Source organism: Oncorhynchus keta, chromosome 32, assembly GCF_023373465.1.
Source record: "Oncorhynchus keta strain PuntledgeMale-10-30-2019 chromosome 32, Oket_V2, whole genome shotgun sequence".
In the NCBI taxonomy this organism is placed as follows: domain Eukaryota; kingdom Metazoa; phylum Chordata; class Actinopteri; order Salmoniformes; family Salmonidae; genus Oncorhynchus; species Oncorhynchus keta.
Genome location: NC_068452.1, coordinates 18994780 through 19007582, shown reverse-complemented (window position 1 = coordinate 19007582; position 12803 = coordinate 18994780). Strand labels below are relative to the sequence as shown.

The following is a 12803-nucleotide window of genomic DNA, read 5'->3' as shown; positions in this document are numbered from 1 at the left end:
TGTATTCCTCCCATTATTTCAAAATGGCTCTTGGCCCCAATATTTTAAACACGGCTCCTAGCCAGCAAGCGCGTATAGATGATTTAAAAAAAACATGGATAAAACATAAAGAAATGTATATTGTTGGGCCGGTGCCTGAATTTGGTTTTAACATGTATCATAATTATACATCTGATTGTATTATTCACGGTATGGCTTTTATAAATCATTATAGTATGCTTTAGGATCTCTCCGTTTAGGAGACGTGTTGTAACCACCCCTTGTCCTTACACTTACTCCAGACCATTCATCATGTACAGTTGAAGTCTAAAAGTTTACATACACTTAGGTTGGAGTCATTAAAACTCGTTTTTCAACCACTCCACACATTTCTTGTTAACAAACTTTAGTTTTGGCCCAGTCGGTTAGGACATCTACTTTGTGCATGACATAAGTCATTTTTCCAACAATTTTTTACAGACAGATTATTTCACTTATAATTCACTATATCACAATTCCAGTGGGTCAGAGGTTTAAAGAGATCAGCCAAGACCTCAGAAAAAAAAATTGTAGACCTCCGCAAGTCTGGTTCATCCTTTGGGAGCAATTTCCAAACGCCACGTTCATCTGTATATATATAGTATGCAAGTATAAACACCATGGGACCACACAGCCGTCATATTGCTCAGAAAGGAGACGCGTTGTCTCCTAGAGATGAATGTACTTTGATGCAAAAAGTGCAAATCAATCCCAGAACAACAGCAAAGGACCTTGTGAAGATGCTGGAGGAAACAGGTACAAAAGTATCTATATCTACAGTAAAACGAGTCCTATATCGACATCGGCAAGGAAGAAGCCATTGCTCCAAAACCGCCATAAAAAAAGCCAGACTATGGTTTGCAACTGCATATAGGGACAAAGATCGTACTTATTGGAGAAATGTCCTCTGTTCTGATGAAACAAAAATAGAACTGTTTGGCCATAATGACCATCATTATGTTTGGAGGAAAAAGGGGGGAGGCTTGCAAACCGAAGAACACCATCCCAACCATGAAGCATGGGGGTGGTAGCATCATGTTTGGGGGTGCTTCACAAAATAGATAACATCATGAGCATGGAAAATTATGTGGATATATTGAAGCAACATCTCAAGACATCAGTCAGGAAGTTAAAGCTTGGTCGTGAATGGGTCTTCCAAATGGACAATGACCCCAAGCATACTTCCAAAGTTGTGGCAAAATGTCTTAATGACAACAAAGTCAAGGTATTGGAGTGGCCATCACAAAGCTCTGACCTCAATCCTATAGAACATTTGTGGGTAGAACTGAAAAAGTGTGTGCGAGCAAGGACGCCTACAAACCTGACTCCGTTACACCAGCTCTGTCAGGAGGAATGGGCCAAAATTCACCCAATTTATTATGGGAAGCTTGTGGAAGGCTACCTGAAAGGTTTGACCCGAGTTAAACAATTGAAAGGCAATGCTACCAAATACTAACTTCTGACCCACTGGGAATGTGATAAAATAAATAAAAGTTTAAATAAATAATTCTCTCTACTATTATTCTCACAATTTACATTCTTAAAATAAAGTGGGGATCCTAACTGACCTAAAACAGTGAATTTTGTCCTGGATTAAATGTCAGGAATTGTGAAAAACTGACTTTAAATGTATTTGGCTAAGGTGTATGTAAACTTCCCACTTCAACGGTATGTATAATTGACATGGATTCAAGGATGAAGGACTCTTTGACACTTTAAATTGACTGTACTTCCTTAAGGTTCCCTTGTACAATAAACAGGGAGCTGCTATGTGTGTTTTGATTGCAGTATGAAGTTTAAGGAAGATTAAGGATTATTGCTGACATGTTTGCCTTTTGAGTGATGTGTCTGTCTTCCCTCAACTCAGACTGGACACTTCTGTTTCACACACACACACACAAAAACACAAACGGATAACTTTGTAAAAGTTTTGTGCATTTATTATGTTAAGATTGTTACTCTTGTATTGTAACCTTTGTGTATTCATTCATTAGCTAGTATTTCCATATACAATTGTGTTATATTCAACTATTCAAAGCTCTGTGTGAACGTATTTTACTGGGAGTACTGCTAGTAAGTGAAATATAAAGTCACTGCATTGATTTAGGAGTAATGTGATAAAACTAGACCAGAGGACAACTGTATATTTTAGTTATACCTGAAAATAGTATACAAAATGGACACTTGAACCTTCATTACAGCTAGTTTAGAAATAATTGCTTTTAACAAGTTTTAATTTAAAGTTCTTATTTTTTTTAGTATATATGTAATGTTTACTATACACTTTTATAAACTATGTTTTGATTATACATTTCTTAACAAAACTTGTCCATATTATAAACCCTTAATGTGGAGTACTGAAAATAAAAGCTGGGAAAATGTGTTGTGAATCACAATTGTCCTTCAGCTCCTCACACTTTGTATGTATTTAAGTTTTTAACAGTCACAATTTCTTTGAAGGTTGCTTCAATATTTCCAGGACTCCTACAGTATTTCATTGCTATAATCATGAACTGTTAAAAGCAGGGTTAAAGTAGGCCTGTTTTGGGGGCTCTTTTCTATGACAGTGCATTCCCCTCAGTCAGGAAGGCCTGTTTTGGGGGCTCTTTTCTATGACAGTGCATTCCCCTCAGTCAGGAAGGCCTGTTTTGGGGGCTCTTTTCTATGACAGTGCATTCCCCTCAGTCAGAAAGGCCTGTTTTGGGGGCTCTTTTCTATGACAGTGCATTCCCCTCAGTCAGGAAGGCCTGTTTTGGGGGCTCTTTTCTATGACAGTGCATTCCCCTCAGTCAGGAAGGCCTGTTTTGGGGGCTCTTTTCTATGACAGTGCATTCCCCACAGTCAGGAAGGCCTGTCATAGAAAAAATAACAAATATATTCAGCATCATGATCAATAAGGCTTTGTTCATTTGTGCTCTCTCAGACAGTTTACCTGAGTGGTCTGCAGTTAATCCCACTTCCGTTTCCCAATGTCCATGCCCAATCGGAATGATGAATGTGACCTAAGCCCCATGTACCATGGGAGAGCAGAGGAGTCTAGCATCAAGGCAAATCCCCCTGGGGCCAAGGACTGTGACTGTCCTGAGAGTCCAGTAAGAGGAAGCCATTCATCACTGTCTGGGGGCTTGTGACCCTGGTGTTCTGTTGATGCCATGAGGGGGCAGTGAGGGGGGCACTACATATTCCCAAATGGCACCCTACTCCCTACAGTGCACTACTTTCGACGAGGGTCCATCCCACTGGGCACGGACATCAGTTCAAAATCCAGTTTTGATTGACATTTGGTTGAGTTGTCAACTAACGGGAATTCAATGATGTGGAAACAACATTGACTCAATCAGATTTTGCCCAGTGTGTAGGGAATAGGGTGCCATTTGGGACATAGACAGAGTCTGGATGTGCAGCCATGAGGGGGTAGTGGGGGAGTACAGCATGTGGATGTTGAGGTAACAGACTATTGAATCCCTGCACAAAATGGAGTACTGTATTTATTTAGGTGTTTTTTTCAGAAATGTTCAAATTGGTTCTTTGCGTTTTCCTTTGTTGATTGGTGGAGCTAGATTAGTATGGCTGACACAGATGGGAATGGTTTAGTTCATCAAAAACAGGCATTTTTGTTTGCATTTCCTTTTTATCTCCATCTTGAATTCCCTACTTCTCCACATTCCCCATTCAGGTCATTTCATTGTGGTTTTGTGTCAGTCTTTCACCGAAACCTTGTGTAAAGTATTGTACATTCAAATGTTAAAATATGTGCTGTGTCATTTAAACATACTATCTAATTAGAATCAGCACATAGCAGAGGACAGATGAACAGCCGTGTACTGTACAAAACAATCATAAAACCTCAATGGTAAAGTAGCCATGATGAGGTGATGGGGATAGAATTTGCACCAGGGTGAGTGAACAAAGTGGAGATGTCTTGCATGCCTTAATGATGAGGTCATAATGTGTAGACTGGACCGTGAGTCATGGATTCCTAGTGGTCCTTTTGGGAGGCTGGGAACCTGATGGGCACTGTGCTTGAAGAGCTAACCCACACAGCATGGCTGAGCAGCTGTTCAAAGCCCTTTGTTCAAAGGGTCTGAGTAGGAGTGCTGATATAGGATCAGTTTTAATGAATAATATATGGACAGGGACGGATCATAGATCCGCACTGAGATGCTTCTTCAATATGGCCCAGTCCACCTTTAAAAACATACTGGATGACAGTGGGTCCTTTCAAGGAAAACCATTGACATAATACAATAATGCTGGATTACATTTATATTGTTCGTTTCACGAGGTGTCAAAATATGCTAAATTGTAAGGAGTGAACTCCGTCACCTCGCCCACTACCAATTTGTAACACTTGACTTACCCGAGTGATGCACAGCAGCCATTTTTTTTTGTGTCAGAATGCTTGCCAAGTCTCGCATATCACAGTGGAGAGTTGTCTGAGATGTTGCTAGCCCAGTGGAGGGCGATCAGGGTCTACAGAGATACTCACTGTGACTTCATCCACAACTCAATGAATTGGCCCCAGGGACTTCAGACACACTCAAGGTGTTGAAAGGATAACATGAGGATGCTTAACACAAACTAATATCCCATATTCCTGAATCAAAATAACACAAAATAACATTACGTTGCCATATGTTTGGTAGATTATGATCTAAGAACATCATTTACAAACATTACAATTGAATTTGAGCCATAGCGAATGAGACTGACAACAGTAATGAAGACCAACCACTGCGAGGGTACACTGAACAATCCTTTTATTTATTCATTTTTTTTGTTATCATTTCAATATGTCTGTCGGGTTAGTTTTTTAAAATCGTTTTTATTTTAAATTAAAATTTGACACACTTATAAAAGACAGCATCTGCATAGAGTTGTCATCTTAAAGATCCATGGAGAAAAGGGAGAGAGAGAGCAAGAGGGCTGGGGAGGGGAAATACTGGCACATCACACTAACTAAACAGAACAGCAAACAGCAGTACAAGAGAGGGAGAGAGAGGGACAGATAGGTTTTTACATTACGGTACGCACACACACACACACACACACACAAAAAAAACGGGACACAAGTTGCATTTCCAGTCAAAGTTGCAGCAAACGATCCAACTGTCCTCTTTTTGTCAGTCTCTCTCAGTATCATTTTCTTGTTTCGCTCGATCTCTTCTACCCTGACCAACCCCCTCTTAACGGACTTTCACTGAACATGATGGAGTTGTTCTCTTCTGCCTGTGTTGTTACACATTTCAAATCACTTCTACCAACTGTGGCTTTCGATCTGCAACCAAAACTGTGTTGTGGTTGATCGAAGTCTGGGTTAAATTTGTCTCACTTCTGCATTTTAGAGAAAGCACTTTTTCTTTTGTATTGCACATAAAAGTGGATTTCTATATTGTCACAGGCCAATCTTTCAGTATGATCCACAACGTTCCCTTTGAGGATGATCAGACCTCCTTGGGTTGCTCTCACAATTGGGACAAAATCCTCTCAAACTCAGTTGTTTGCATCTGACGCGCTGAGATATCAGTACAAAAGAGGACAAAACTCAACGCAGAGCCTAACTCATTTCAAAAATTGAAATTCTTCTTACAATTTTGACAATATAAATAATTGCCTCTCCTATTTCTCTCCCATGACCATAGGAGAGTTGCAACACTTGCCAGACATTAAAGATCACACAAATGAGCGCTTAATGACTTTAAATGCCATGACCACTACGTAATGGCGGGTTCAATTAAGAGAAGGACTTGTTTTTTCACCACAGTATACTTTCCACAGCGATGAGAGACCCTGGACCCATGAGAAGAAGCCCAAAGCCAAGTGACAAGGTTGACATTGTCATTATACAAGACAATGCCAATCACAATGACAGGGCTGTTTTTGGCTGACTACCAGCTACTAATTGGAGACAAAGAGAGTGTTTGAGTTCATATTTGGCCTGGAAGCAGGAAACCGAGACAACATGGCAACATGTACGTTTGCCACTCCCTTCTTACTACGGATGGAGGGAAGCACTATTCATCAGAGACGGATGCCTCTGAACGAAATCAAACGGGTGGGTTTTTGACTGATATGGTTGGTCACACAAATGATTCTTTCTTTTGTCCAAACACTCCAAACACACATTAAAACTGAAAGAACATATATGTACAGACAGTCAGTCCAAAGAGGGGGGACAGTGGGTTTTGGGCAGAGATCGAACCACTTCACAACTTTGACCGGAACAAGTTTCTCAGTAGTTTTATACATGGACATGCAAGTCATTTTTTCTCTCTTTGAAGTATTTACAATAATTACAAGACACAAAGATCCAGTTCAGTTGGACAAAATTGCGAGCATTTCAATATTACTACTATTATTTTTGTTAACATAACTCCTTTATTTCTTTAAATCATTGCTATGATATAATCACTCACTTTTTTAGTTTAGCATTTGATCATTTTGCCATTCTTTCTCCCTCAGTTTGCACATGTTACTGCATTTTCTTCTCATTATAACAATATATTTCATATCTATTCAGTTTTCTGTTAACCTACTGTTAGCCATTCAGATAATGATCGACTTTCTGAAGTCACAATTTCGGGGCACCATTCCTACACCGCCAACCCCGCTCCCAATTAGAACACTGATTACAAAGGAATACTGTTGTGAGATATGGTGAGTATTTTCCAAAACAGGACCATAAAGCAAAGAAAACAACAAACGGTTTCGTCGTGGCAAATAACAGTAGCACATTAGTAAGCCACAATAGAAATGAGCATCTCTGAAGAGGGCTTAGTTGGTTTTTGAAATGAACCTCTTCTGTGAAAGCAGTTTGAATATTGACATAACGGTGAGGATAAAGCCAGGGGCCATTGCATAGGGCCTTGGATTTCTTGTGGCTACAAGCAAAGCAAATATGTATGGGTGCCCATATATATAGCCAGCGAAACTCCAAATATGAACCATGATAATATAAAACATGATATTTCGTTTTGAAAGATCTAACTGGTTATAATTGCAGTTCAAGACCATATTCAAACCCCTTTTCCAGAAGAACGTTTTTGTCTTTCCGTTGACTGCACCGACAAGGCTTCGCACTGACAGAAGCTAGATGGCCAGGTCATTACCGTCATTCCTTCTCCACTCATTTTACAGAACACTTTCTCTATGCTCACTACGCTTGGAGGTCATTACCGATGTGCCGCACACCCGGCACCTCTTTTCACTTCAAAACAACACAGGAATAGAAACATAGAATACTTTGGTTCATCCAGGTCAGTGCCCTTATATTCACCAAAGTTGATCTGGGTACACTCCATTCAGGTGTGTTGCCAGCACACAGAAAGCAAAGCAGGTGGGCGTCGAATTGGGTGGTAAAAGAGGGCATAACAAAAAAAACATGTCGATATTGTGTGCATAAAGATAGGTGTTATAGACGATGCAGAAATAATAGTAGTCACTGTTGTCTCCATTGGACTCAAGTGTCAGAGGACTGACTGTACATCGTATGATTATCCATCTCTTCTCACTGTTGCAACCATGAAGACTACAAACTACGAATGATTAAAGGACAATTTGTGAAGTCTATTCAACAAGTCATTTCAAACGTTTGAATCAATTAGCTGACAGATCAACGTACAATGATTTGAAGGGGGGGTATGATCTGGATGATAACTCTAGATTCCTATTATTATATTATAAGCATTTTTTTTGTAAACTTGACTTTCTTTGTGCTCTTTGATCAGGTGACTGAGAACACGTGGGGCAAAATGCTTTGGTTGGAATTTGGTAACATATATAAATAGTGTATTTTTGTTGTTCTGTTTTCAACATAAAACTGGAACTCAACAGCTACAACCCATGGACCTGCTAAACCCAAACAGCCCTTACGCCGAGTCGCGTGCTCAATGTGTGATGCAACTGATCTGCGCCGATCACAGACGTGCACACACATACTGTACACAAACAAACGTTCATGCTCACACACAAACACACACACGCACCGTCGTTTTTTTTTTGTTGTGCCAGGGACGAGGGGCATGCACACAAGGCCTAGGAGCTCACAAGTTGCAGTCGCAGCTTAAAGACTCACGATTAACGTTTCCTCACAAAGGACACATACGCCACCATAGAAGCACACAGAGCAAAGTGGGATAGATGCCATGGGAGAGAAAGAGGGGTAGAGAATGGAATGTATCAGAATTACTACTAGGGGTTCTGCCATGGTGGGGAAAAACCGCACACTACAGTACTCTGGATGAAGGGTGAGAGGACATTTTGCACCAAACAGTACCCAGAGGTTTACACACACTCGTACATACGTAGATCACCTCTCTGGACGTACCACTGTAAATATGGTGTCTCTGTAGACTTGCGATAAAACAGACACCAGCAGTGATATAACTATAAGCCCTCACCCCGTCCTCAGTGAGTAAATCTAAATAATCGATCGATAAATTAAACCGTGAACGTGATAGACGGTGTTTTCTTATAGAGTGTAAAGTGCGCACATGATCGAGAGCAGAAATCACCATGCAAACTCACAAAGCCGAAAGTTGCATGCCTTAAAGAATAAGGGCTCCCGAGCCATATTCCTTTTAAAAAACAACAACGACATCAATATAACCCCATTTTAACTGTACATGTAAGTGGTTGGACACATTAAATACACAGAAGCTTCAAAATAACATGCTGGCCAGTGCTGGAATGACTTGAGGACTACAGTCAGATTCCCCCCTGGATCTGTGGGTGGAGATGTTGGTCGAATTAACCTACATTTCCCGTTTGCCGTTCCTACGCCCTCAATATCTCTTGCTGCAGAAAGACATTCTTGCCATGGAAAGATACAAATTGGACATCTGAGGCTCACCAAAGTAATATAAGCGCCTTTAAGTCATGGTGGGACTGAAATATCACGTCTCATGTGGTGATCGAGATTGTACAGAACTCAAAAGTGGTTACCGGTATGCACGTAGAAAACAGTGACATGGGCTAGTCCTGAAGTTAAATCATGTTAAAATAGACTCCATTTTTTGTTGTTGTTTCTCGCTCCAATGTGTTCCAAGCTGTACGTGAGTGCCAAACTCCCAATGTTATGTGGTTGTTCATGGAAAAAGTCAGCAACGCAAACTCTGTAAGGACATCCCACTATCAAAGGCCACTGTTTTACACTCAGAACCAAAGAGCCTTTTGCATGGATTTGTGAAATGACTGAACCTTTCATTGGAGGTTTCAGCTTCCTATTTATTGCAAGTATTGTCCTTATGATGATATGGCGGGCCTTAGCACAAAGCATCAGCTAACTACTACTTAGCACTTGAAAGGGACATGATTTGGTTGGCCGCTGAGCTGAAAGTGGAACATAACTTTAATGTAGTTACTATAGTTTCAAGTTTGGACAACAACAGAGACAGTTCAATGTCAGTCAGGGATGACCATCATAGGACCACTTGACTTAGAAAAATTCACCAGGAAACCGATGACTTAGAAAATAACGTTCCTCGCTGATGACAATGACAGGGGAATGACCATGTAACTGTGAAGGGTGAGTGGGTGTGTATTGATTTTGTAGCAGCCAATAGGTAAGATGAATTAGGTCTAACTCTGAAATATCCTATCCAATGTCCTGTGAGATTTGCATTAATAGACTATTCTGTGTCAGAAGGTTAATCTAACGTGATTATCTGTGTTGGGGCACCCGTGAAGTAAAATCATCTGCCTTTGGTTTTACACTGAACAGAGTCACTTTTGGCATTTGGAAATGTTGAATTTAGCTACATTTCCGTAGCACTCTTAAAATCCAAGTTCAGAAAACTGAAAGCTGGCTCCTCCCTTTGAATATACAATATTAAGGACATATTCAACACAAAATTGGTATTTTAAGAAAACATTTGACAACATATTGTTTTTTCCTTACAATTATTACATATACAGTCAAAGTATGAATTACAAGAAAACACAGTTTCATCTTGTAGTGGCCAACATAGTCTGTTTGGGCACTTGAAATGAAGAAGAGTACAACTTCTGACTTACATTTAAGTCATTTAGCTGACGCTCTTATCCAGAGGGTAGTACAGGAGTAATTAGGGTTAAGTGCCCTTGCTCAAGGGCACATAAACAGATTGTTCACCCAGTCAGCTCAGGTATTTGAACCAGCAACCTTTCAGTTACTGGCCCAACGCTCTTAACCGCCAGGCTACAACTTATATCCTATGACGTTCCTACATATAGGAAGCTAACGTCAAAGGATAATTGGGTTACTATTTAAATTGGCTATAGTCAAATCAATACACCAGCAATAAGGTTGTTGCTTTTTTTCAATATCTATTGATCGTAGAGTATATTCTACACTCTGATTAGGTCCATGTCCAATCTAGAACACAGGGGGTATAAGGCCTTGTCATATGAACTACACTGGGACAATATTCCATGAAGGTGACCCCAAACAGTCAGAACGCTTCAGTTCATCTAGTCGGGGGCCAACACCATCAACGCATGTCAGGGAATTGGGACTTCGAGGGCAAGAGGCTCACGAGTCATGATTTTGATCCAGTCATTCCCGCAGTTTGGATCTTAATCTGCGACATTACAGCGCTGGCTTCAACAGAGTCACTGTGACATCCGTGTCATGTTGCCATGCATATTTCCGTGGCAAGGTAGAGTTGTCTCCGTCAGATAAATGTAGCAGCATTCATATCTGTTCTTAGCCTGAACTCAAATGGCATTGGTTTGTAGATTGTGCAATCATAGAGCACAGTATTCTCTCCTGACCTTGTCATTCTGAACTGGTACGAGTTCAGCACCACCAATGGGCTATTAAGAGGGAAACGCCCATCTTTATGAAATGGCACCCAAACAACTCAAGCGGAGGGTTAAAACCCTTCAAACTCGACATGACCTACCGATTGATAGATTATCAATACCTAACATGTTTTATGAATCGATTCTATAGTTGCGTGTTTTTTAAGATTATATCTTTGCTTAGTAAAAAATACAATTTCACATAGAGGGGCACACAAACTTGTTCCATTCAAAGTACCCATTTGCTTATATGTTTTTAAAATAAAGCAAACTGCAAAATGCTAAATATAGCTAAAGGTCCATTATTGGAAATATGAGGCCAGACTATTTGTCACAGGACACGTCACACACTACACGACCACAGTAGAACTAACCACTTCCAAAGCAAGACATGAGACTCGACACCAGGGCTAGCCAGCATTTCAAGTTTTGAGATTCCGTTGTTCAATTTTCATCTTGACTTTTTAACATGTTCCAATTTTTTTGCAAAATCTGTAGAACAGGCGTGACGGCTATAGGTCTCTCTTTCTTTCACCTCCCTCTCTTCCTTCCCTCTCTGGTGTATCTTTACTCTGTCTGTTCTCTATTAACATCCCTGGGAAAACTCGAGCTGATCGGCTTTCTTTGTCAAAACTGCATCGTTCGACCGTCGGTTTACCCCCCCCCTGTCTCACCTCTCTAATCTGTCTCTCTGAATTTGGTTTCTGCCGCAGACATATCGAATTAGCTGAAGACCCTGAGACATTCCTCTCTCCATGCTCCTACTGTATGGATAGGAGCAGAGAAGGGCTTTGATGGAGCACCTGCAAACTGTCAGTTGTTTTTGTTTTTTAAACCTGCTACTGCAGTGCCACGCCTTTCATCTGCCGTTGTCACAGCTCCATGGGTGTAAGCTCCTGTCCCTATTGGTCGAAGTAAAGACATTGTTGCAAATGAATGCCTATCTAGGAGATTTGATTAGCCCATTGGCAGGTTACTCAAGTTGACTACACTAATTTGACTGGCTGTTTAACCTGATTGACAGGAATAATCAACCCATGAGAAGTCTCTAAAAGACCAAAACCAAAGTCAGTGTCTCCCAACGAAACGTGATTATTGTATCTATGAAATAAGGTACACCGATCATCCCAATTCCCTTCTACAGTTTTGTGCATTATGTTCTAAAATCGCATTCCAAGTAAACTACCTTTGCTGGAACAACACACAATTTAGCAGTCATTGGCACTGTCCTGGAGATCCCCCAAAAAAGAATGAAACGTTCCAAAAAAATATTTTACGTCATATTTCTTTCCAGGTAGCTAACCCATGTGCTGTTTCTTATGTTCAATACATTTACATGTACATTGCAAATATTATGTTTATTTGTATGTTTATTGTCGTATTTTTTTTGTCTTTGTTTTTTCAACCCCACCCAACCACTTTTAGAACGTTTTCCTTATCTGATATTGTATATGATATTTTTCTCTCTGTGTTTTTTTTTCCCTCTTGTGGCCGTCTTTCATCGTTGTCGTCGTCATTAAAAGCCCAGGTATCCGCCGATAGTGGACGCCAAGACAACTCCCAGAATAGTACAGCAGACGATGATCATGAGCTTCTTCTGCAAGGGGGGGAGAACAAGGTGGTGATGGTGTTAGTGAGACACAGGGAGGCTTGTGATTGTATACATGCTACGGGACAGTTTTACGGTAAGGGACAATGCCATTTATCTATACAACACATTAGTGTGTACATTGTGTCCAAAGCTATCACGCCTGAGGAGGTTGGTCGCTTGGTAATCACTGAGGTACTGAGTGAATGAGGGTGGAATGCCCAAGAGGAAATGCACTGTACATGAAGAGGTGGTGGATATTATTATTATAAGAGTGTGTGTGTGTGTACTATTTAATAATATAGTATGAGGGGGTGGTGGGCATTTTTGTGGTGTGATTGATTGTAAGGAGGATGCTGTGCCTATTTTAGTATGTGTGCCTATGTATGTTTGTATGATGTCATACGTATAGTAT

At 40.5% G+C, this 12803-nt stretch overlaps 1 protein-coding gene across 1 annotated transcript in view; it reads right to left on the bottom strand.

The window, feature by feature from the left end:
* Window positions 1-4761: 4761 nt before the first annotated feature.
* The window catches only part of LOC118365216 (syntaxin-1B), a 63914-nt gene continuing 55872 nt past the window's right edge, over window positions 4762-12803 (bottom strand). The window contains exon 10 of the mRNA XM_035747231.2: window positions 4762-12397. Within this exon, the coding sequence (XP_035603124.1) occupies window positions 12317-12397 (81 nt within the window). The 3' untranslated portion in view covers window positions 4762-12316. The remainder of the gene's footprint in view (window positions 12398-12803) is intronic.